Source organism: Oncorhynchus tshawytscha, linkage group LG24 (assembly GCF_018296145.1).
Source record: "Oncorhynchus tshawytscha isolate Ot180627B linkage group LG24, Otsh_v2.0, whole genome shotgun sequence".
Taxonomy (NCBI): Eukaryota; Metazoa; Chordata; class Actinopteri; order Salmoniformes; family Salmonidae; genus Oncorhynchus; species Oncorhynchus tshawytscha.
Genome location: NC_056452.1, coordinates 19,951,734 through 19,977,386, shown reverse-complemented (window position 1 = coordinate 19,977,386; position 25,653 = coordinate 19,951,734). Strand labels below are relative to the sequence as shown.

Below are 25,653 nucleotides of genomic sequence, written 5' to 3'. Positions count from 1 at the left end.
TAGATGGAGACAGAGTACTGTTATTGCTCAGACCAATAACAGAGCACACAATAAACTTGCCATGGAACACAAATTAATAGATAAATATGAATGGAAAATACGATTAGCTAAGTCTATATTTATTTTGGTCCTATCACTATCCTGTTTTAATAGCAGCATGCAATTAGTCAACTATCTACCATCTTATCCAACTTTCACTGAACCACTCTTTCCCTCTGTCATCCTCTGTCAACACATACACAGGATGGCAGCACATTGCCATTGTCAAAGAAATCCACACCCACCCTTATTTTCCTCAATTTAACACGGGAGCTATTTCCTCAAATGATGCAGTTGGCTTTAGTGATGGGGAGGTGATGGTGCTGCACGCGATTCAGTTGTTATAGTCATTACAGAGCAATACTGATTCCTGTTAGTGACAATCATAATGTTGCGGGTTGTGGTAGAATCTGCGAAAGGTCTGCCTAAAAGTAAACTTGGAAGTACTCCGGATCCCATAGCAAATATTATTTTTAAAGGTAAGGAAGTGCACTTGCTTTTTATGTCCCAAAGATTCTCTTTCTGTATCTTGATACACAACTCTGATGGGCTACATTATTGTCTCCATCTCAGTAGCAGAAAAGGCAGAAGAGTCATAACAACATGTTTATTAATTGAGAAAGAACACAGGTTGTCAGATGCAGAATGATGATGGTGTAACCTATTGATTGGCTGAATCAGGATGTAGTCCTTTGAAGTAGGCAATAACTTTTCACTGGACCTAAACTGATGAATGTGTCTATTCAATATTACCCGAGTTATCATAATGACTGCATTGACATCCACTCTACCCTGTAAATTAGAAGTTGTTCGGAATTTAATGAATTCTTAGCAAGTGTAAAAGGTGACTGAAATAAACTTTTTAAAATAAAACAAACTTAACTTTCAGATGAAAAGAAGAAAACCAAAACAATTGACAGTGAAGTCAACCCAGTTTGGAATGAAGTAAGTACTTTGCTTCCTGTTCAGACTATTTGTCCTTGGGAAAGTTGCATTGCCAAAAGAAGACTTGAAACACTTGAAATAGTTACAACCCTGATAGTGTGTGTGATATTGTAGGCTTCTGTATAATATTGTCATTCTCTAATAGGCTTAATAATATAATTAGTGTCATGTGTACCTCAACCCCTTGGGGGTGGCAGTGCCCTTGATTTATAATTAAGAAATGTCATGTTTGATTACAGGTCCTTGAGTTTGATTTGAAGGGTTCTGTGCTTGATTCCTCATCTTACATTGATGTGATTGTGAAAGACTACGAAACTATTGGAAAAGATAAGTAAGTGGCCCAGACATACACTTCATCCTAACACACCAGCACTAATAGTGGGATTTAGGAAAGCGAGAAACCCAGTTTGCCTCAACATTTAAACAGAGCAGAGATGTCCTCTAAATGAAGTTGCAAAGAAACTGTCTAGTCTCCAACGTGGTTACAAGAAGAGGCAGGACTTCTAACAAAATCTCTGACTTAATCTGTTCAATATTACTGAAGGTAGTCATTAGATAAAACCAACCTCCTGCAAATTAACCCCAAAGGGAAAGAGTCAACTGCAGTCTCGAAATGGTTAAATACTGACAGACAGATCAGGACTGGCACTATGGATTCCAGGGATAATGTTAATGGGGAAGTAAGTTAGCATAACCACTCTTTCAGGAGACCACATTGTTGGCTTAACATGTAACTCCCACACCCTAGCTGCCAGGCTCAGACTTGCACGCAGTGAGTTGGGGAGGTGATCCGCCTCAGGCAACAATGAATACCTGTTTGTTCTGTTGGGATGAGCTGGATGGCACTTGTTCCCAGGGAAACGTTGTATTCAGTTAGGACGAAGCAGTCGTGAGAGCTCAGGCCACTATGGATAGAGACCAACGTTTAAATGTTGTGGTAGTGTATTTTCCATTCACAGAAAAAAAGTTTCTAAGGTTTTGCCAGTTAAACTCGTCAAAGCCTTGTCTGTTATGAAGACAACACACGTGTTACAGAATGTCCAGGTTTTAGTGAGATTTAATTCAGTAAAATGATCATGTCTGTGAATCCACATGTCTGTGGTCCTCTGTAGCTCAGTTGGTAGAGAATGGCGCATTCTACGCCAGGGTAGTGAGTTTGATTCCCTGGACACTTCAAATGTGTGCACGTGTGACTGTAAGTCGCTTTGGATAAAAGCTTCTGCAAGTATAATTCTTTGCATGTAATACAGATTAGCTACATTCTGCAGCTCAGCACAGTTGGAATCAGGGTTATGATTTTCCAGTTTTGTCAGGTATATGCATGCATCAGTGCAGGCCATGTGTTGCGAGTAACGCTTTCCATCGAGTTAGCCTAGTCTGACACTAGTGGTGGGGGGTGTAGGGACTCTCCTCCCACTTAGCCTTCCAGGGTCTGTTATGGTACTTTGTAACCCTAGCAACTTGGTATAGAAACGTTTAACCTTGTGGTTCTAGATTTATTAGATTTGGGCAGGAATTCCTCTAATGATCCCTACAAATAGAGTCACACAAATAATATATCTTTGTCACAGATCCTGACTTTATGGTTGGCCAATGTCATTATGTGTTGACATACCTGATTACTCATGCTATGTAACAGGGCAACATAAATGACATGGCTGCGACAAGGAAACTTCCACTGTGGTTGACATAGGAAAGGCTGCTGGCGAAAAGGATGGGCAGTGGGTGGAAGGACTCCACACTTTGGTAATAGCAGATCGAGTTCTGACGGCACACCTGTCTGCATTTCATGACCTGAGAACGTCAGGCTGACAGACATACATACACCAGTCAGGGAGAAATGAAAATAACGTCATGAGAGGCTGGCATTGTAATCCAGACAATAATAACATCGCAGAGAGTTTCGCCACAGTGGTCTGTTTCTAACTGCGTTAACCTAGCAACAGACAAGAACCAACATATTCTGCTATTCTGCTCACTGATTCACTAACCCCGCCCTATTGTCCACAAATATTTTTTTGACTGAAGGTATTGCGGGTTGTTAATATAACAGAAATGTTACTATTGTCACAAGGAAAGGATGGAACATCCTCTGGGTTATTATCCTGCATTCCAGTTTGATAGTCACTCTCCAGAGAATTCATGTTTCAGCCTCCCAGATATAGAAGAGATTTGTCTGAACACTGACTGGGAGATGTCATATTCCACATGAGCAGAGTGACCAGTAGAGATAAATGATCAAATAAACAAAGAGAGAAAGGACATTATTAACAATACCCACCTGGATCTGTATGGACATTATTCCTGACAGGAGGGTAAAGGTTCAAATCCTTGGAAAAGTTGTTTAACGTTACATTTCACATATTAGTAGTTTAGCAGACACTCTTATCCAGAGCGACTTACAGGAGCAATTAGGGTTAAGTGCCTTGCTCAAGGGCACATTGAGAAAAAAACAGAAACCTTTCAGTTATTTGCCCAATGCTCTTAACCCCTAATTTACCTGCTTCCCAACATCATTTGTTCATACGCGATGTGGTAAGGCAAGTTATGTCAAATTATTTACTAGCTTCGCTCTCCAGGTTGGGCTGGTGGGAGGAGCTATAGGAGGACGGGTCATTGTAATGGCTGGAGTGGAGTTAATGGAACGGAGTCAAACATGTGGTTTCCATTTGTTTGATACCGTTACACCCATTCCATTCCAGTCTTTACAACGAACCCATCCTCCTATAGCTCCTCTCACCGGCCTCCTCTGATGAAATCTCTATTTGATTGCTCGTGTGTGATGCCAGGTCCCTGTTCTTTGTGGGTGTGTTTGACTGGGTGGGTTTGTTAACTTTGGGAGGAGGCCACCCCTGTGCCTTGCTCACGGTGATGTCACTGAGTACACAGAAGGCTTTTCCTTCCTCATCTGCTCACTGCACTCATGACTAGATGTAATCTCTATTCTCAAATAAAGAAGTTGTATTTTATTTATTTAACCTTTATTTATCCAGGTGAGTCAATTAAGAACAAATTCTTATTTACAATGATGGCTAGAGTCATTAGCCAAATTTATCACAATCTCCATACTTCCATATTTGATAGCGTCAAAGATCGTTCTGGTCAGCACTCTCATACAGGGCCTATAGAAAGTCTACATCCCTTTGAACCTCTTTCACATTTTGTTGCGTTAGAAAGTGGGATTGAAATAGATTTAATTGTCTTTTTTTTTGTTGTCTTTGATCTACACAAAATACTCCATGATGTCAAAGTGAAAAGAAAATTCTACACATTTTAACAAATTCCTAAAAATGTAATAACTAAAATATAGATGTTGCATAAGTATTCAGCCCTGTTGTTTAGGAAAGGGTACATTTTTCAGAAGTAAAATTTGGCTCAACAAATCACATAAGTTACATGGACTCACTCCGTCTGAAATAATACGGCTTGACATGATTTTTGAATGAGTACCCCTTCCTCTTTCCCCCATACAACATCTTTAAGGTCCCTCAGTCAAGTATGGAAATGTAAAAAGACCAGGGAGCTTTTTGAAAGCCTCATAAAGAAGGGCAGTGATTGGTGGATTGGTAACAATAACAAATCAGACATTGAATATATCTTGAAGCATATCAAGTTAATAGTTATGCTGTGGATGATGTATTAAACCACCCAGACACATCAAGATGCAGCCATCCTTCTGATCTGAGCCATCCAGCCATCCTTCTGATTGGTGATTTTAAAACAGCTACAGTTCAATGGCGGTGATAGTAGAAAATGGAGGATGGATCAACAACATTGTAGTGACTCCACAATAATGAACTGTAAGACAGAGTGAAAACAATGAAAGTATTCAAAAACATGCATATGTATGCAACAAGGCACTAAAGTAAAAGTGCAACAAAAACACAGTAAAGGAATATACTTCTTGGCCTAAATGCCTTACAGCAGGACAATAACCTACAATACAAGGCCAAACCTACGCTGGAGTTGCTTGCCAAGAAAACAGTGAATATTCCTGAGCGGCCAAATTACAGTTTTGACTTAAATCTGCTTGAAAATCTTTGGCAAGACTTAAATTGCTGTCTAACCATGATCCCCAACACCATGACAGAGCTTAAAGAATTTTGAAAATAATGGGTGAATATATTGCACAATACAGGTGTGCAAAGCGCTTATGAGACTTACCCAAGAAGACTCACTGCTGTAGTCGCTGCCAAAGGTGTTTCTAACATGTATTTACTCAAGGGGGTGAAAACTTATCTCAACAAGTTATATTCGTGTTTTATTTTTCATTACTCTTAAAAAAGAAAAAGTTAACTTTGACATTATAGTATTTTGTCTAGATCATTGACAAAAAAAAATCCATTTGAATCCCACTTTGTAACACAATAAAATGTGAAGAAATCCAAGGGAGTTGTAAACGTTCTATAGACACTGTAGTTATTTCATTTGGCTAGTGGCGAAATAGCCACTCTTAAGGACTCTAGTGATAAGGATATTGTTGCAGTATTTTCATTTCTTACATGCACCTGAAGTTTAATCAAAGATACATTATCAAACAGAATTTCCCTGTGTTCATACCGCACCTTTCTATAGTAGGTGTAACGATGTGCACTGAGAGTCGGGAAGCAAGTTCAGGGAGTGAGTGTTTTAATAAATAAACGGAACATGAACCAAAACACGGAACATGAACCCCCCCCCAAAAGCACACGTGACAGTAGGAATGTTGTATTTGTTTTACCCTCTGGCCATATCTGAAGTCCAGCCTTGTTTTGCAGGTTTCTCGGCTCTGCAAAAATCTCACTGAAAGACCTTGCAACTGGTCAAGTCAAATCCTTTCCATGTAAAGATCTGGCTCTTGTCAATGAAAAGGGACAGGCTACTGGGGTAAGTTGTTCAGTATGTACTAATGGAGAGTGCAGCTACTCACCAGCTACCAGGGATATGGGCAGAACAATCATACAATCAGCTGAAATTGAAACAGCTGCAATATCATTATCCCATTTTAATTCATTACATTGTATTAGCTTAACTACAAAAACCACGAGCACCAAAAATCTCATGCAATTTTCCATTTTGAATTTTGATATCAGCACATTTGAATGAGATGATTGATTTATTCCACCAATTATTTACCTTCCAGGCCACGGTGAGCCTTGTTATTCATTATGATCCTCCAGCCAATGCCACCCCAAATCCAAATGACCCACAGGCAGGAGATGCTGCAGGGGATTCTGGTACGTCATATGTTCTCATAGACTTAGATAGACGACTCATTGTATCTGTTCCATTAATGGCACCTGTGAGAGCACTGGCTGTGCCATTTAGGCCATCTCCATTTTGAAGTAGTAATTTTCCTTCTTATACTACTTCTATGAGTTGGTAAACAAACTGATTGTGAAAAAGAGCTGTCTGGTGGTATACTTGTGTTAATCCTCAATCCTTGTTACTAAAGGCAACAACTAATCTTTGTGCTGTTGATTGTACTTTATCTGGTGACTGTGGTTGAGGTTGTGCTGTGCGTGTGTGTTTGCAATGGAAGGTAGAGGTGAAGAGGGGGATGAGGACATCCCTGATGCAGGACAGAGTCCCTCTGCTCCTGGTCAGCCTGGGAACCCTAACCAAAGACTGGTCAAGAAAAACAGGAAATTGAACCGTCCCCTGGCCAATAAACCTCAGGACTTTCAGGTGAATTCTGGCATAGTGGTTCTAGCATCTATCTAATCAGAAGTATGTCATGAATTATGATTTGACATTGTTTTGACTCCCCTTTCTCATTATCTCTTGCCGTCAGATCCGTGTCAGGATATTAGAGGGACGACAGCTCCCTGGGAATAACATCAAACCTGTTGTGAAGGTGAATGTTTGTGGACAGACTCACAGAACAAGGATCAAGCGGGGAAACAATCCCTTCTTTGATGAGGTAAAAGGAGGCATATTGATTTAACTTAATTTGACTAAGTCTATGAGTTCTTAGCAAATGGGGAATTCTTTCTTGAGAAATGACTGCAGTGGATTTGTCCTGAAGGTTAATGTGGATTTGCTTTTCTCATTAAACCACCCAGATTCCTTTTTCTCTTTACAGATGTTCTTTTACAACGTCAACATGTTACCATCGGACCTATTTGATCAATATGTCAGCATTCGGGTAAGTTGAACTCAATGTTAGTAATATGGAACTAGCTGATCTGAATAGTCAGATCATGCAACACTATGTATTGCATTTCATTCTCACTCGAATAAAGAGCGCTCTCCTTCTGTAGGTGTACGACTCCTTCTCTCTGAGAGCTGACAGTCTCATGGGGGAGTTCAAGGTACTCCATCTTTCCCTTCCACCTCTTACAAAAAAACATTCAAGGATTAATGACCAAAGTGTCTAACTTTACATTCCATTACTCTTGACTTATGCATTTTATCAGTCTGAGGTATTTCCCATCTTCCTTTGCTTCCCACAGGTTGATGTTGGCTTCATCTATGATGAACCAGGTATGTTTGGTACCTTGCACAGTATAAAAAAAAAAGTGTGAACTTTTCCTCCCCAATTTCGTGGTATCCAATTGTTTAGTAGCTACTATCTTGTCTCATCGCTACAACTCCCGTACAGGCTCAGGAGAGACGAAGGTTGAAAGTCATGCGTCCTCCGATACACAACCCAACCAAGCCGCACAGCTTCTTAACACAGCGCCATCCAACCCGGAAGCCAACCGCACCAATGTGTCGGAGGAAACACCGTGCACCTGGCAACCTTGGTTAGCGTGCACTGCGCCCGGCCTGCCACAGGAGTCGCTGGTGCGCGATGAGACAAGGATTTCCCTACCGGCCAAACCCTCCCTAACCCGGACGACACTAGGCCAATTGTGCGTCGCCCCATGGACCTCCCGGTCACAGCCATTTACGACAGAGCCTGGGCGCGAGCCCAGAGTCTCTGGTGGCGCAGCTCAGCGCCCTTAACCACTGCGCCACCCGGGAGGCCCTCCTTGCACAGTATTTGCATACACTGCGTCTGTTATCCATTTCCTCAATGGGGTAAATGTTGTGCATGTGGCTGTCTGTCTCGATCTGTCTCATAGCTCACTCTGTAATGAGGAAGTGGCTCCTCCTGAATGACCCTGATGAATCCAGTTCGGGCGCCAGAGGATACCTTAAAGTCAGCATGTTCATCGTTGGGGCGGGAGACGAATCACAGGTACAGTAATAGTTGGGGTTACCTCTCACGGTTCCCGTTGGCATGATTCGTAACTGAATACTAATTTGGAGCATCTTAATGATCTGGATGAACCCATTCCTGTATTATGACTTGTCAGAGCTAAATAAATCTCCTTGTCAGGTCACATGTACGCTACTGGTCAAAAGTTTTAGAACACCTAAGGGTTTTTCTTTATTTTTACTATTTTCTGCATTGTAGAATAATAGTGAAGACATCAAAAAATAACATATGGAATCATGTAGTAACCAAAAAAGTGTTAAACGAATCAAAATATATTTTATATTTGAGATTCTTCAAATAGCCACCCTTTGCCTTGATGACAGCTTTGCACACTGTTGGCATTCTCTCAACCAGCTTCAAGAGTCTTGAATGAGTTCCCACATATGCTGAGCACTTACCTTCACTCTGCGGTTCGACTCATCCCAAACCATCTCAATTGGGTTGATGTTGGGTGATTGTGGAGGCCAGGTCATCTGATGCAGCACTCCATCACTCTCCTTCTTGGTAAAATAATTCTTACACAGCCTGGAGGTGTGTTGGGTCATTGTCCTGTTGAAAAACAAATGATAGTCCCACTAAGCACAAACCAGATGGGATGGCGTATCACTGCAGAATGCTGTGGTAGCCATGTTGGTTGTGTGCCTTGAATTCTAATACATCAGACAGTGTCACCAGCAAAGTACTCCCACACCATAACACCTCCTCCTCCATGCTTTACTGTGGGAACCACACATACAGAGATCATCCGTTCACCCACACCGCGTCTCACAAAGACACGGCAAATTTCGACTCCAGACCAAAGGACACATTTCCACCGGTCTGATGTCCATTGCGCGTGTTTCTTGACCCAAGCAAGTATTTTCTTCTTATTGGTGTCCTTTAGTAGTGGTTTCTTTGCAGCAATTCAACCATGAAAGCCTGATTCTCTTCTGAACAGTTGATGTTGAGATGTTTGTTACTTGAACTCTGAGAAGGATTTATTTGGCCTGCAATTTCTGAGGCTGGTAACTGTAATGAACTTATCCTCTGCAGCAGAGGTAACTCTGGGTCTTCCATTCCTGTGGCGTTCCTCATGAGAGCCAGCTTCATCATAGCGCTTGATGGTTTTTGAGACTGCATTTGAAGACCCTTTCAAAGTTCTTGAAATTTTCCGTATTGACTGACCTTCATGTCTTAAAGTAATGATGGACTGTCATTTCTCTTTGCTTATCTGAGCTGTTCTTGCCATAATATGTACTTGGTCAATGACCAAATAGGGCTATCTTCTGTATACCCCCTACCTTATCACAACACAACTGATTGGCTCAAACGCATTAAGAACAAAATAAATGACACAAATTGACTTTTTTAAGTAGGCACACCTGTTAATTGAAATGCATTCCAGGTGACTACCTCATGAAGCTGGTTGAGAGAATGCCAAAAGTTGTCAATGCTGTCATCAAGGCAAAGGGTGGCTATTAAAATACATACACACTTTTTTGGTTTATACATGATTCCGTATGTGTTATTTCATAGTTTTGATGTCTTCACTATTATTCTACAATATAGACAATAGTAAAAGTAAAGAAAAACCCTTGAATGAGTAGGTGATCTAAAGCTTTTGACTGGTACTGTACTTGGAAAATAACATCTGTGCCTATCATAGTGAAGTGTGACAACAGTGTGTGGCTTCTGCAGGTAGAGAAGAGGGACATTAATGATGACCAGGATGACATAGAGAGTAACCTGCTGCTGCCAGCAGGGGTTACACTGCGATGGGTCACCCTGTCTCTCAAAGTGTTCCGGGCCGAGGACATTCCCCAGAGTATGCCACACGTGTATATATAATGTTATGTTGCTGCTGTTGTGGTTGGCTTGTTCTGCTGCTGCTGTTGTGGTTGGCTTGTTCTGCTGCTGATGTTGTGGTTGGCTTGTTCTGCTGCTGATGTTGTGGTTGGCTTGTTCTGCTGCTGATGTTGTGGTTGGCTTGTTCTGCTGCTGCTGTTGTGGTTGGCTTGTTCTGCTGCTGATGTTGTGGTTGGCTTGTTCTGCTGCTGATGTTGTGGTTGGCTTGTTCTGCTGCTGATGTTGTGGTTGGCTTGTTCTGCTGCTGATGTTGTGGTTGGCTTGTTCTGCTGCTGATGTTGTGGTTGACTTTTTACTCTTTAAGACTCTTCAGCCTAACTCTCAAGTGCTTTCTCTCTACGCTAAAGATAGGTGCGCATCCGAACTAGCTATTCATTTAGAAGTGTCTCAATCTGTACCTTTCAAGTAAGATTGTTTCAAAGATGCAAGTAAATACATCAAAGTTAAAGGAGTTGTTCACTATTTTACTACGTGATGTTAGATGGTTCCTCACCCTGAAAGTCTATGGGCCAGGAGAAGCTGCCGTAGAGTACTTATAGGGTGAGGAACCATCTAACTTCAGGTTGAAATAGTGAACTGCTCCTTTAACCTGTGTGTTTTTCACCATAGTGGATGATGCCTTTATCCAGTCATTGAAGGGGATGTTTGGAGTGGATGGGGACAAGAAGAATCTAGTGGATCCTTTTGTCGAGGCTCACTTCGCTGGCAAAAGGGTATTCACATTGCTCTCCACCTAAAATTCGAATCAAGGGGAGGATTTGTTTATTATGGAAATAGTTGTGCAGTGAAGTTGATATGTGAATGTTTATTGTTGAAGCTGTGCACCCAAGTCATTGAGAAGAATGCCAACCCAGAATGGAACCAAATGCTGAATCTTCAGGTCAAGGTAAAAAACAAACAAAAAAAACAATCTAATGCACTGGATTTCTGCTTTGGTAAATTGTGATTCAAAACGATGATCCTGTAAAATCTTTTTGCAGTTCCCCTCCATGTGTGAACGAATCAAACTGACCGTCTTTGATTGGTAAGTCAACAGCATTCCCTCTACTGAACACTTATGATCGACATACTGTATGTATCCATTTAAATCACTCCATTTGAGCTCTGGCAGTTTTCCTCTGCCTCACATCACTGCTTTATTACAGTATTCAGATGCACACTTCCTCATTTTTTTACACAAATAAGGGCCAGGAGTTTTTGCTGGTCACAAGGGTTAGAAATACCTCAGGAATGTACATAGTGTGTATTCAGCCCCCTTACAGTACCTTAGTGCTCGCTCCCTGCTACCTGCCTGTATGCATCTCCAGAGTGTGGTCAGTCAGTTGTTATTTGGCCTGGGAGGAACCCGGCAGTGCTATAGTATGAGTCAGACAGGCAGTCCCTCCCTGTTCCAGGCTGGGATCCTGTTGGCAGGGAAACACCTCTGTAACCTCATTCTGTTGCGACAGGGAAAAGTGGGAATAGTAGGAAATGGGTGCAAGTCAAAGATTAGGAAAACAATGTGTCCCCTAAATGTGATGAAAGTGAAGTTCATTCACATTGGTGGGTGTGAATGTCATATTGATATTGCACCTCTTATGCAGGGATCGCCTGACGAGGAATGACTCGATTGGCACCATATACTTGAATCTGGCCAAAATAGCATCCTCTGGTGGCGAAGTTCAAGGTATGGTTCTCATATTAATTACACTACACCACACTGTCTTTCTCCCTTTCACAATAGCTATAGCTCAAGGATATGATTTCTATGCCATTGTCATTGTAGCTTCTAGTATAATGGTGTTTTTTTTGTATAATTACACTATGTCCTTTCACTTTGGTTGATAAATGAACAGATGAACTCTATTCATCTCTATACTCAGTTGTAACTGTCTAATATACAGTACATGCACTTTTCTTTTTCTCTTGGTATAGACAAACATGCGGGATATGGGTTCTCGCCATCACTTGAAGGTTCAATTAATGAATAGATATGTGGTGAATTGTTCAAGTATTGTCCAGTGCAAAAAGCTGTCTTCTTTTGGCCCCGTATCTCTAACAAGTTGCAGTATTTTATACATCACATTAGTAAATTCCACTGATTCTAGCCCAGCATGACATTTCAAGGAATTTCGAATGGAGATAAAGGAATTTTGAATGGTTCTAATTTGACCCCCAGACAATGATTACGGCATTGGAGGTTACTTTGAGAATGTGTGAATGCCGTGAGTTGTGCCCGGTCCACTAATTTCTGTAGCCCTTTGAGTACAATAGTAGGATATTTGAATGAAGTAAACACACATATCAGTTCATAGTTGACCTTCCTCGGTACTCAAATGGTTACAGCAAAACAATTTTGCTTTGCCTATAACCCTTGATATTCAGTCATACATTTTTGATTACATTTGCATGCTTTGTTTGTGCTGTTATAGAGTTGACTGCTCTCCTTTTTTGTGTGTGTCAAAGATGGAGAGCAAGCTCCTTTGCTTCATTTGCGGCATGTGTTGCATTTCTGAGTTGCTGTGTGAGGCTGACATTCTTTGCGTAACCTAACACACAAAACTGCATATGACTCCTGTGAGTTTGCCTGGGCAGATACCCTAACTGTTGTTTTTGAAGATTTGCTAGCCCTATGTGCCATGTTCACCATTCTCCATCCAAGACATCAGCTTCTGACATGCAGAACTAACTCCACAGTAGCTCATCATTTCGAGACATTAGTAAAAAAAACATGATTTCCTCCACAGGGAAGACTGGGGAGTCTGAGGTGGGTTTCCTGCCAGCCTTTGGGCCTTGCTATATCAACCTGTATGGGAGTCCCAGAGAGTTCACTGGGCTTCCTGACCCCTACGAAGAGCTCAACTATGGCAAAGTAGGTCCTGCAAGGGAATTTAAAACTTCTCTCCATCTCTAAGCTTGACATTGAAAATGACCTATGCATTTATTTTTGACAGGGTGAAGGGGTGGCCTATCGAGGAAGAATCCTGGTTGAGCTGTCGACTAAACTGGAAGGCAAGGCTGACAAGACTGTAGAAGAGATCCCTAGTGATGACATCTTGGTGGCCCAGGTACTGTAACCTATACCCCAATTACTCCTGATACATTTTACTTTAAAAAAACAACTTTAGCCTTTACCTACAGGTATATCCTGTTTTGGTGTAGATTTCCAAGAAACAAAATACATGCTACATTTGAGGGTTTTTTTCGATCTAAACTAAACATTTTATCTTCCGATCAGAAATACCAGCGCAGGAGGAAGTACTGTTTGTGTGTAGTGTTCCATAGTGCCAGCATGCTTCAGGAACCTGGCGAACCAATCCAGTTTGAGGTCAGCATTGGCAACTATGGCAACAAGCTGGACACTACCTGTAAACCCCTGGCCTCCACTACCCAGTACAGCTGTGCTGTGTTTGATGGTAAGGGCCCAAGCCACCTTAGAAACCAAATTAATCTGGTTTTTGGTACCTCAACAAGAATCTTTGAATTGGACTAATTTGTTTATTTTCAACAGGTAACCACTACTATTACCTGCCCTGGGCTAATGCCAAACCAGTGGTTGTCATTACATCATTCTGGGAGGACATCAGTCACCGTTTGGATGCAGTCAACATCATTCTGTACATAGCTGAACGTCTGGTACGAGATGCAGATTTGTGCACCAATTTACCAGTTTGAATGCCTACAATGTATGAATACAGTGTAAAATTTTAGTCTATTGCTCCTTTCAGCAATCTAACATCACTGCGATGAAGTTGGCCATCTTGGCTAAAGTCCCCGAAAACCGTCTGGCTGAGATCTGGCTGAGGCTGGTAAATCAGGTGATCGAGGACCTCAGCAGGTAAATGCTTCCATGTTTGATGGATTTAATTAGTCAACATTGGGATAATCTGAGTTTCAAAGATCTAGCATAAACACAGAAATGATGACCCCTAACCCAGCATGTGTATCTAACCCAATCCCCATCATACCAATGTGTTTTTAAATTTGTTTTATTTACTGTGTAAATTGATCAACTGAATCATTGTGCATAGAGTTGTCTGTTTTGTTAAACTTTGAAATCAATGTTTTTTGTTCGTCATACATTTTAAAGTACATTTTTTTGAGTAGTTCCGTTACTGTGGAATTACCCATATCTAACCAAATCCCCATCATACCAGTTTGAAAGTGCCAGAGCTGGAGGGCCACTCAAACCTGACCTCCCTGGACATCCAGATGAAGAAGCTACGTGACAGCACCCTGCAGACCATCATGGAGGGGGCCAAGAGCATGAGAGAGGAGGCGACTGAGATCAAGGATACCCTGGGGGACATTGAGGGCTGGCTGGACAAACTGAAGCAGCTCGCTGAGGAGGTAGGTCAGAGTTCAAGCTGTTTGTCTGGCCATGAAAAATAGTTTTGGCAAGCTGCTATCAATAATCAGAGACTATAATGGCCAAATATTTTGGCTTTAGTCTCTTTTCACTTTTCATGTACAATGCCCTCTAAATTACCCTTGAAGGTAGATATAGAGTTGTGTGTTGTTATATTAAAACTGGGGATGTACAGTAATTGACATGGTGTCTCTCCAGCCCCAGAACAGCATGCCTGACGTGATCATCTGGATGCTGAGGGGGGAGAAGAGAGTGGCGTACAGCCGCATCCCAGCCTACCAGCTGCTCTACTCCACCTACAGCGAACAGGCCTGTGGACAGTTCTGTGGCAGGACCAGGAATGTCTTCATGCAGTACCCTATGGATAAAAACAAGGGTCTGAAGGTTCCAGTCCAGATCAGAGTCAACATGTGGCTGGGCCTGTCTGCAGACGAGAAAAAGTTCAACAATTTCTCAGAAGGGACGTTCAGTGTGTTTGCTGAATTGGTATGTTTCTATTAAAATGACTCATTTTTCCTTTTGAGTGTTGAACTTGATAGTAATGGAGAAGATCGTTGTATAATGTATATGAATGGCCAATGAAGTGACCTGTGTGTTTTCCCCTTTGGCAGTATGAGAATCAGGCCTACATGCTGGGGAAGTGGGGAACTACCGGTCTGGGTTTACGCTACAAATGCTCTGATGTGACTGGCAAGCTGAAGCTGAAACAAGAGAACTTCATTCCCCCGCGAGGCTGGGAGTGGGAGGGAGACTGGTTCATAGACCCAGAGAAGGGGTAAGACTGGTTTGTTTACAATTTTACTGAATTCCACCATTGTAGAAAAACACAATCAGCCCTCTTTATCACAATCAAAGGAAATGGGCTGGTTCTGCCTCACTCTCCCCTGGAGATACCAGTCATGTTCAGTAGGTAGGGCACACTGTAGTGAAATGGTAAATAAAAATACTTTTCTTATTGGGCAAGTCTAGGTAGTCCATCTCCGTTTCAGTCTGTTTTCTTCCCTTTGGTTCATAATGAACATGACCCAGCTATCAGTTCTCTGGTTATTAAAATTTTTCTCCTTCTATCAACCACCCATTAGTGAGGAGTGTTGAGTGTGTAATAAAATCTCTTTCTGTGTGGCTGGACCAGTCTGTTGACAGAGGCAGATGCGGGACACACTGAGTTCATGGATGAAGTCTTCCAGAATGAGACTCGCTTCCCCGGGGGAGAGTGGAAGCCTGCCACTGAGCCCTACACTGACGTGGTTAGGAAAAACACACACCATTTAGTGTCTCTACAAAAATCATGACCATGTGTATTCATACCGCTGGCTTGGATGCAATAAAATTATATAAAAACAGGATCATTATTTAGTACAATGAATGCTTAGATTTTCCTATTCAGTTTGGGCTTCCTGTAGCTCTGGCATGGTAGAAGGTGTCCAGGCTTCTCAGGCGTTGTTGGTTGTATTTGCAGAATGGGGAGAAGACCCACACACCAGAGGAAATTGAGTGTCCTGCAGGCTGGAGCTGGGGGGATGAGTGGACCGTAGATGAAAACAGGGCTGTGGACGAGAAAGGTCTGCTCTCACGCTGATCTCTACAACACTGCTTGCCCTTGCAGTGGAAAACGTGACTTTCAATTGGGATTTCTAATGTGTCTTGTCCTCATTTTACACCTCATGCAATCAACTTCTGTAAGAATTACCTGTAGTATTTTCAAGCATTGTGTATACATTTCTAATGGATTTATTCTGAATGCAGGCTGGGAGTATGGAATCACCATCCCTCCAGATGACAAACCCAAGTCTTGGGTGCCAGCAGAGAAGATGTACCACGTCCACCGACGGAGGAGAGTGATCAGGCCCAGGAAGAGAACATCAGCTGCTGGTACAACCACTGAGGTCAGTGCACCGTGCCAGTAGGAAACAGTTTGTCTTGAGAGATAATCAAATGTTGTGGATGTCAAATATTTCCCCCATTTTCAGAAACGAGACCAAGGAGACCCAGAAGGCTGGGAGTTCTCCTCTCTGATTGGCTGGAAGTTCCACAGGCAGGAGCGTTCTGCCGACACGATCCGACGCAGACGTTGGAGGAGGAAAATGGCCCCTGCTGGCCGCCTGGGGGCATCCGCCATATTCAAACTGGAGGGGGCGCTGGTGAGCAACTGGACAACTCTGGTCCACAGGGGCTGCAGCTTCTGCTGGTTTTCTCTTCTCCCTGGCATGAAGACACTATGTGTTGTCCGTCCCTGTTGTTGAGTAAGATGCATTCTTGATTCATTTGGAGGAATTCTTGATTGTCTTTGCAGGGGGTTGATGTAGATGAGAAAAAAAAAGATGAGGTTGATGCCTCCAAGCTCTTTGGTGCCAATACTCCTACTGTGTCCTGTTCGTTTGACAGTGAGTGCTTTAGTTATACATAGTCGGCATGGATCTTTCTCTCTGTTTGTGATGCTGGCTTTAACCGTGGGTGTTTTTCTTTCTTTAGGCTCACACCTCTACCACCTTCGCGTCTACGTTTACCAGGCCAGGAACCTTATTGCCATGGACAAAGACAGCTTCTCGGGTCTGCACGTCTCCTTGTCAAAAGCATGTTTTGATTTAGTGAAAGTTGACACGATGTGACATATTATGAAAATGTGGACGTATTATCTAACACACAAAACATTTTCCCATCTTGTCCTAGATCCATATGCCCATGTGTCCTTCCTGCACATGAGTAAAACCACAGAGACCATAAAAGCTACCCTGAACCCCACGTGGGACCAGACCCTGATCTTCCAGGATGTGGAGATCTACGGGGACCCGCAGAAAATCGCCCAGTATCCCCCTGACGTGGTGCTGGAGTTCTATGACAAGGACCAGGTGGTGGGTGTGATCAAAGTCCCTTCAGTCACTCAGGTTAAAGATGCACTATGCAAAAATCGCTCCTCCATTTCCTGGTTGCTAGAATCCTAATAGGTCGCCTAATTTCTGATTGTGTGACAAAACAAGCAAGTATAGTGTAGAGAATCATAGTGCCATCTAAACCACTGTGAAAAAAATAAAAAATAAAAATAATAATACAAAACCGAAAGTAAAAGACGCAAAAAACAAAACTTAAGAACGGCAAGCATAGAAATAGCGCACATTGAATAGATCTCCCGCTTCTTAGACTTGCTTTCAACGAGAATGTGAATTTGGGTCAGGTCGTCCAGAAAGTTCCATACTGTAGCTTTAAGAGTTATCAATATAGTGCCCTATTAACCGGGATTGTCATTCTGGTGGTTAACATGTTGCACTCTGCCCCAGGGGAAAGATGAGCTATTGGGCCGGAGCGTGTGTGTCCCCCTGGTGAAACTGAACCCCGGCATGGACCAGACCCCCAAACTGCTGTGGTCCCCCATCATACAGAAGGACCAGCAGGCTGGAGAGGTGCTGGTGGCTGCTGAGCTCATCCTGAAGGATAAGGTGCAGCAGCAGAAGAGGATGTGGAGGAGTAGCAGTATTAGTTAGTGGGGTAGGCCTATAGGAAAAGGGGTGATGTGGATTGTGAAAACTCTCTCCCTCTGTGTCTCCAGGGTAACGAGACGGACCTCCCTCTGGTCCCTCCCAAGAGGGCGGAGAATCTGTACATGGTGCCTCAGGGGATACGGCCTGTGGTGCAGCTCATGGCTATTGAGGTAAACTTCAGTAATGTTATAACTTCCCACAGAAATGTACCTGCTATTTCCCACTTTCCACAGTATGTATTTTGTTACCCAGTGTGTGTTTGTTTCAGATTCTGGCCTGGGGGTTGCGCAACATGAAGCCCTACCAGTTGGCCACTGTGGCCTCCCCTAGCCTTGTGGTAGAGTGTGGAGGGGAGATGGTCCAGTCTGCTGTCATCAAGAACATGAAGAAGTGCCCCAACTTTCCTGGATCTGTCCTCTTCCTTAAAGTGGTAAGAGCGGCTTGCTTGGGGTCTCACAGGCATGAGTGCTGTTCTTTTGTTAAATTTTTACACCGTGCCAATGGATGGGTGCTTATATTTGTCCTGTTTCACGCGTTTACAAGTGTGTATTATACACGTGTGAAAGGGAAATGTGTTTTTGGCAAATCCCTACTCCCCCTGAGACACTCTCGGAGAGGGGGGATCATTGCCAGGGTAATCCATTATCAACAGCGACCCTGGAGCAATTAGGTTAACTGCCTTGCTCAAGGGCACATCAGCAGATATTTCACATTGTCAGCTCGGGGATTCAAATTGGCGACCTTTCGGTTACTGGCCCCACACTCTAACCACTAGGCTATCTGTGCTACATTTATGTAGGCATCCTCTCATTCTCTCACTCAGCGTATCGAGTTCAAGATTGTCATATCTTCATCCTCAGCTTCTTCCCAAAGAGGAGATGTACACCCCTCCCATCGTGCTGAAGGTGATCGACCACAGGCCATTTGGCAGGAAGCCAGTGGTTGGACAGTGTACCATAGACACTCTGGAGGAGTTTCGCTGTGACCCCTACGTCATCCAGAAGTCATCCATGTCCTCCAAAAGTAACTCTTCTCTTCCTCTGACTCGCTTACTTATTACACGTGCATACTACCACCCTGTGGTGAAATTGAATTTCCCAACAAATATGAGATAAAAATGGTCTATCTCTCTTTGTCAGTGGCTTTGATGGCTGCTTTTCCTCACGACACCAGAATTGACATGGAAGACAGGAGGCCTCTGCTTGAAGCTCAGGTATACTTTATCATTCGAATTGGAATCCCCTCTCAAATTCACCATATTTTGTTACGCTCTCTTATGGTAGCTTTTAAGATCTATTCCATCTAATAATAGAGTCCGAATTTCATAGTCGATACTCTGACTTGCAGTTTGTGTACAGCATGTCAGCAGCAGTCAACAAAATGGCCACCACTACTTCTCGTCTTGTATGTATGGTCATCTGTAGTTCAACTCTACAGGCTGGACAATGACACCGCAGGGTTGAGGGAGCCTCACTGATACATGTTTATATAGAGATGAAATGACAGATACGGAAGGAATGAGTATGAGCAGAGTCAAAATGTGTGATTCATCCAAAGAAGTAAATCAAAATGAGATATAATTAAATTCAACTTTAAACCTGTTTTTAAAGTTTAACGTTTGAGTTTAAACAAAAAAACAGACATCTCTGTCTGACCTTATTCAGAACCAAGCAAAAAAAACAACAACATTGAAACTATATTATTTTGTTATATTATTTTGACTTTGCTTTCTCACATCTTGCTTACTCATTTCGATATTCCAAATTTGCAACCGATATTACTGATCAGGGGAACATCTTAAATTGTGTATCATAATTGAAAGTTATGTTACTTAAAATAACAGAACGGAAAATTATACCATTACCATTTTAATCAATTATCAACTTTCTAGACAGTCTTAGCTCTAACAGTTCATTCAATAATGATTCAATTGTGAAATTGAATCACAATTGGGGATCATTGCATCAAACTGTATAATCATTGTATCAAATAAGTATGCCGAATTTTCCCTTCACTCCACAACAGATTTTATACCATCTACCAGATTGATCATGCATGTGAAACAGTTTTAAATGATTCCAATGATTCATGTGACACCGATTTACAAATTCACTAGCTGGCATGATATTCAGAGAATCTCAATTGCATTTCCTTGAATCCTTGCTTCCTCTTTCCTCGCTTCGTTCACAAAACCCATTGGATGAGAAAGTCCAAGGTCCCTCCCCTCTGACGTTCTCCGCAAATGGGTTTTGAGAAAGAGGAGAGGAGAGCGGGCAATCAAGGAAATGCAATTAAGGTTCTCCCATAGACTTGATACCTTGTTTACTTATCTTTCCTTTCATCCCCTTCTTCCTTAAAAGCATGCAGAGAAGGTGAGATATGGAAACTTTACATACATCTCTCTATCACATAAGAAGCACTCTGTGACATACGGTCTTGAATTTAATATTATCTTCACTTTTTTTACATTAGGAGAAGGAGACAGTTGATTGGTGGAGTAAATTCTACGCTTCCATTGGAGATCATGAGAAGTGCCGTCCTTACCTTCAGAAAGGATATGACACTTTGAAGGTGAAGTCTTGATGTCTCACACAGAATACACCTGTGCTGCATACATCTGAAGTAACTCCAATAATTAGTTGCCATTTAGTTTTTCTTTCCTGGACTCAAATTGAATAACTGATTTACAAGAATTTTGCTACACTCGCATTAACATCTGCTAACCATGTGTATGTGACCAATAAAATGTTAATGTGAAATATAATTGTCTACATCTCTGTTTTCAGGTGTATGATAAGGAACTGGAGAATGTTCCTGAGTTCAAACAACTCACCGATTTCTGCAACACCTTCAAACTGCAGAGAGGCAAGAATGAAGATGAGGAGGATGATCCATCTGTCGTTGGAGAATTCAAGGTGGAACAGCAGTTTCACTATTATTACACAAATTCCATACAATGCTCGTACATGCCTCCATACATGTGCATAACCACATTGGCTCAACAAGATGGAATGCATCAGTCATAAATCAGGCTATCGATCCCTTTCTAGTGGTAGAGTTAAGGCATCGCTCCCTGTCAGTGATGGCTGATGACGGATGACTGTGTTTTCAGGGCTCTTTTAAGGTGTACCCTCTATCAGACGACCCGGGTGTGGCTCCTCCTCCTCGCCAGTTCCGTGAGCTGCCTGAAAGCGTGCCTCAGGAGTGCCTGGTCAGGATCTATGTGGTCAGAGGCATCGACCTGCAGCCCAAGGACAACAACGGTCAGGTTAGTCCAGCGCCGTGACCTTGGAATTCTATCTGCGAAAAGATGATTCTGAGATAATTGGCTTTAAAGTTCCGAACCCTCATTGGTTTGAATGGTGTGAGCAATTCTCATTTTGTACTCTTTTTGACTTAGTAACATGAATTGGGGTATTTAAAGTACCATATAGGTGGAGAACATTGCCCAGAAAAAGGTTACGTCAATAACTCAATTTTGCAAAAAAATTGAAAAGTTTTATTGTCACATGCACAAGTAGAGTGAAATGCTTAACTTGCATGCTCTATATAACCTTAGAATTCTAAGCTCTCACATTGTGCATTGCCAGGTTGCTGTTCTCTTACCTACTTTTCTATACTTGAGTATGACATGTTTGTTTTCTAAATGTGCCATTCCTTTACAGTGTGATCCCTATATAAAGATTTCCCTGGGAAAGAAGTCAATTGAGGACCGAGATAACTACTTACCAAATACCACCAACCCTGTTTTTGGAAGGTAAAATCTCACATTCATTTAAAGTGGCAATGTGTTACTTTTTGGGCGACCTGACGAAATTCACATAGAAATGTGAGTTATAGATCTATCATTCTACTTGAAAGCAAGTCTAAGAAGTGGTAGATATGTTCTATGTGGGCTATGCTTCCCATTCTTAAATTTTGTTTTTGCGTCTTTTACTTTCGGTTTTGTACACCAGCTGAAACAACAATATTTCTGATAATGGAAAATATATTTCCACAGCAGTTTGGATGGCACAATGATTTTCTACACTATACTATATTATTTTGTCACATAAACTGAAATTAGGTAAACTATTAGAGTTGTAGCAACCAGGAAATGCCATAGCGATTTCTGCATAGTACAACTTGAAACGGTATTTATATTATTCTACTCTACACTTATACCACACCTCCTTTTTGCAGAATGTTTGAGATGTCATGTTTTCTGCCTCAAGACAAAGACCTGAAGATCTCAGTGTATGACTATGATCTGCTGACACGCGATGAGAAAGTGGGAGAGACAGTGATTGACCTGGAGAACCGCTTCCTGTCACGTTTTGGCTCCTACTGTGGCCTGCCTCAGACATACTGCATGTGAGGAGACTTGTTCCTGCTGTACATTTTATGTCATAGTTCACGTCAAAAAATCTAAGTTTGTCAGACATTTTCAGAACTCTAATTTGGTGTTGATATGAGTCATAGTGTCATGCCATCAGTTGTGTAGGTCCAGATAGCAACTACATTCCTCAATCTGAAATGAATGAGAAAGATAGGCACTCTAATTGAATTGAGCCCATAATCGTTATAGGGGACTCTGATTGATTGGCTGTGTTGATCTTCATGAAACAGCTCTGGAATCAACCAATGGCGTGACCATCTGAAGCCCTCTCAGATCCTTCAGAACCTGGCCCGCCTCAAAGGCGTCCCTCCACCCAGGTTAGAAGATGATGGCAAAGCACTGTCATTCAATGGGACTCAGTACACCCTGGCTCAATTTGGTAATTCATATGCTGTTTCTTTTTATGGACTTTTCGTAACGTTCAACTTTCATTTTAGGGACATGAGGACCAGAGTATGTTTTGTGTGACATGAGTAGGGCCTGTAGTGTTTTTTTCCTGACCAGCAAAAAAAACATGGACCCTAAATATGAGGTAACTCACGTTTACCATCTACATTTAGAGGCCAACAAAGAGATCCACCAGCACTTGGGTCCTGCCGACGAACGGATCTCTCTGCACGTGCTCAGAACACATGGACTGGTGCCTGAGCATGTGGAGACAAGGACACTGTTCAGCAGCTTCCAGCCCCAACTTTCTCAGGTCACTATCCATGTTGTCTTCCTCTTTATCTTCAATATGTCTCCATATCTGAGACTAACTGTATTTGCCCCTCACTTATAGGGATGCCTTCAAATGTGGGTGGATGTTTTCCCCAAAAACATGGGCCTTCCCGGACCTCCCTTCGACATTGTGCCACGCAAGGCCAAGAAGTAAGGAGAATCATTTCACAATTTGGTATTTCAAAGTGATCTAGTCTATAATCTTCTATTCTATTCATGAATACCATGTCTCCATTTAAAGGTATTTCCTGCGAGCTGTTGTTTGGAACACCTCTGATGTCATTCTGGACGAAACTAGTATTACTGGGGAGCGCATGAGTGATATCTACGTCAAAGGGTATCTGTGTTGAAATGTTTTTTTTTAAGCGATATTAGGATCTGACTATTACCATGGCAGCCATGCATATAACACACTTGTGGTTTGTTCAAACACATGAAAACCTAAATGAATTAACCAGTTAGTCTGTCGGTCCAGCTGGATGCCAGGTATGGAGGAGGACAAGCAGAAGACCGACGTCCACTACAGGTCTCTGGACGGGGACGGCAACTTCAACTGGAGGTTCGTCTTTGGCTTTGAATACCTGCCCGCTGAACAGCTGTGTCTGGTCTCCAAGAAGGTGTGTTTAGGCTCGAGAAACAATTACAAACGGAATAGTGTGGTAAGACAAAAGTTGAGGTACATTTCATTTGCTGCCAATTTTGTCAGTCTTGCTTATTTATTTCAACAGGAGCACTTCTGGAGTCTAGACAAAACAGAGTTCAGGATACCCCCCAAGTTGATTGTTCAAATTTGGGATAATGACAAGTTCTCATTGGATGATTACCTGGGTGAGACATTTCTTTAGCACTATGAATTACCGTACAATACTTTCTTTCAACCAAAAATGACCATATGATATTTTTTGCTCCAGCTGATCAAATCAGCTATTTAACACATGGTCCCTGTGATGGTCTTCTGGTCATTGTACAGGCACGGTAGAGCTGGATCTCCGTAAACTTACCCCTCCGGCCAAGGTTTCAAAGACGTGCAATCTGAGTATGATGGAGGAGGTGATGGACGCACGGCCACCCAAATCCGACCTGGCCAATTCGCTGTTCGCTCAGAAGTCTGTCAGAGGCTGGTGGCCATGTGTCACTGAACAGGATGGGAAGAAAGTCCTTGGTGTGAGTACAGCTAAGAGGTCATTCATTTTAAACGGACAAAATCAAGAGTATATAAATCAACTTGGTTAAGCTGTAATCTTATGTTCAACCATGTTTAGTATCTCTAAAGAAGGTTACTACTTTGCAAATTACAGACTATATGTGAAACATTGTGTGGAATAAATCTGAATTAACATCTGTTATGTTTAGGGGAAGGTTGAGATGACTCTGGAAATCGTGTCTGAGAAGGAAGTGGACGAAAAGCCTGCTGGGAAGGGCAGGGATGAACCCAACATGAACCCAAAGCTTGACTTCCCTAAGTAAGGATTTCCACTCTTCTGTGTATATTCACCCTTTTATAGGCTTAACGGAGATGTATACCTCCGATATCGACCATATTAAACTGTCTCCTCCTCTCTTCCAACATCAACAGGCGTCCGGACACGTCCTTCTTCTGGTTCACGAACCCCTGTAAGACCATGAAGTTCATTGTGTGGCGCAGATTCAAGTGGCTTTTCATTGGACTGATCCTACTGATTCTAGTGCTGCTCTTCGTCGGAATCCTGTTGTACTCTTTACCGGTAAGAACAGGCGGGAGGGGATACTGTTCAATTAAACTGTGTTCAATGAAATTCACATGAATGAAATAACAAACTGACAGATTGCATACATTTTGATGTGATTAATGCTTGCCTAATTACAATCTCTCTCATTTCAGAACTACATTTCAATGAAAATTGTGAAGCCATTCAAATGAAAACGCCATATTTTGCTCTTATGTCAAGAAGAACAGAGACCAAAGTCTTCCAATGTATTTTCAACCAAAAATATCATGACTATTTTTATGTATTCTAAACTGTATTTGTGTAATATTTTCCCACAGAATGCATAATTACTATATTGTTCAAACCAACCTCTGACATAATTATATTATTTTTGCACAAGTTAATCAGCATTCCTTGAACCTTATGTACTTAAAATCTTTTTAATGGATGCTCTGTGCTTTGTAATGAACATTTATGTGGTCATATACACACTGATTCTTTAAATAAATGATTGTTTTAAGGCCCTAATGAATGATGATCAGTAGACCAATTGCATTGGGGGTTATACAGAATATACTGAACAAAAATATAAATGCAACATGTAAAGTGTTGGTTTCATGAGCTGAAATAAAATATCCCTGAATTTTTCCATACGCACAAAAAGTTTATTTCTTTCATATTGTACACAAATTAGTTTACATCCCTGTTAGTGAAGATTTGTCTTTTGCCGAGATACGCCACACCTGTCAGGTGAATGAATTTTCAAGAAGCTGATTAAGCAGCATGATCATTGCACAGGTGCACTTTGTCCTGGGGACAATAAAAAGCCACACAACACAATGTCACAGATGTCTTAAGTTTTGAAGGAGCATGCAATTGGTATGCTGACTGCAGGTATGTCCACCAGAGCAGTTACCAGAGAATTGAATGTTCATTTCTCTACCATAAGCCACCTCCAACATCGTATTAGAGAATTTGGCAGTACGTACAACCAGCCTCACAACCGCAGACCACGTGGTACCATGCCA

At 42.0% G+C, this 25,653-nt stretch overlaps 1 protein-coding gene across 6 annotated transcripts; it reads left to right on the top strand.

Moving 5' to 3' along the window:
* Positions 1-317: 317 nt before the first annotated feature.
* On the top strand, positions 318-25,288 carry LOC112223475 (myoferlin). Of its 6 annotated transcripts, XM_024386499.2 has the most exons (54): positions 321-518; positions 929-984; positions 1,224-1,315; positions 5,742-5,850; positions 6,107-6,200; positions 6,506-6,651; positions 6,758-6,886; positions 7,049-7,111; positions 7,227-7,277; positions 7,419-7,449; positions 8,034-8,149; positions 9,848-9,974; positions 10,625-10,728; positions 10,833-10,901; positions 10,996-11,039; positions 11,599-11,681; positions 11,930-11,968; positions 12,742-12,866; positions 12,949-13,062; positions 13,233-13,410; positions 13,506-13,630; positions 13,723-13,832; positions 14,152-14,344; positions 14,562-14,849; positions 14,975-15,138; positions 15,496-15,610; positions 15,823-15,925; positions 16,110-16,249; positions 16,334-16,504; positions 16,657-16,747; positions 16,836-16,913; positions 17,034-17,215; positions 17,639-17,797; positions 17,908-18,009; positions 18,108-18,269; positions 18,700-18,862; positions 18,979-19,052; positions 19,187-19,243; positions 20,200-20,211; positions 20,312-20,410; positions 20,626-20,754; positions 20,952-21,107; positions 21,505-21,596; positions 22,022-22,192; positions 22,448-22,596; positions 22,778-22,917; positions 22,999-23,087; positions 23,179-23,274; positions 23,413-23,554; positions 23,666-23,765; positions 23,908-24,101; positions 24,291-24,400; positions 24,514-24,661; positions 24,799-25,288. In XM_024386499.2, exons 1-54 carry the CDS (start codon positions 428-430, stop codon positions 24,835-24,837), a joined length of 6,204 nt encoding a protein of 2,067 aa, XP_024242267.1. In that variant the 5' UTR covers positions 321-427; the 3' UTR covers positions 24,838-25,288. The 6 variants fall into 6 exon arrangements, with proteins under 6 accessions (XP_024242271.1, XP_024242272.1, XP_024242267.1 ...); XM_024386500.2 differs by lacking the exon at positions 11,930-11,968; XM_024386501.2 differs by lacking the exon at positions 19,187-19,243.
* Positions 25,289-25,653: the final 365 nt, after the last annotated feature.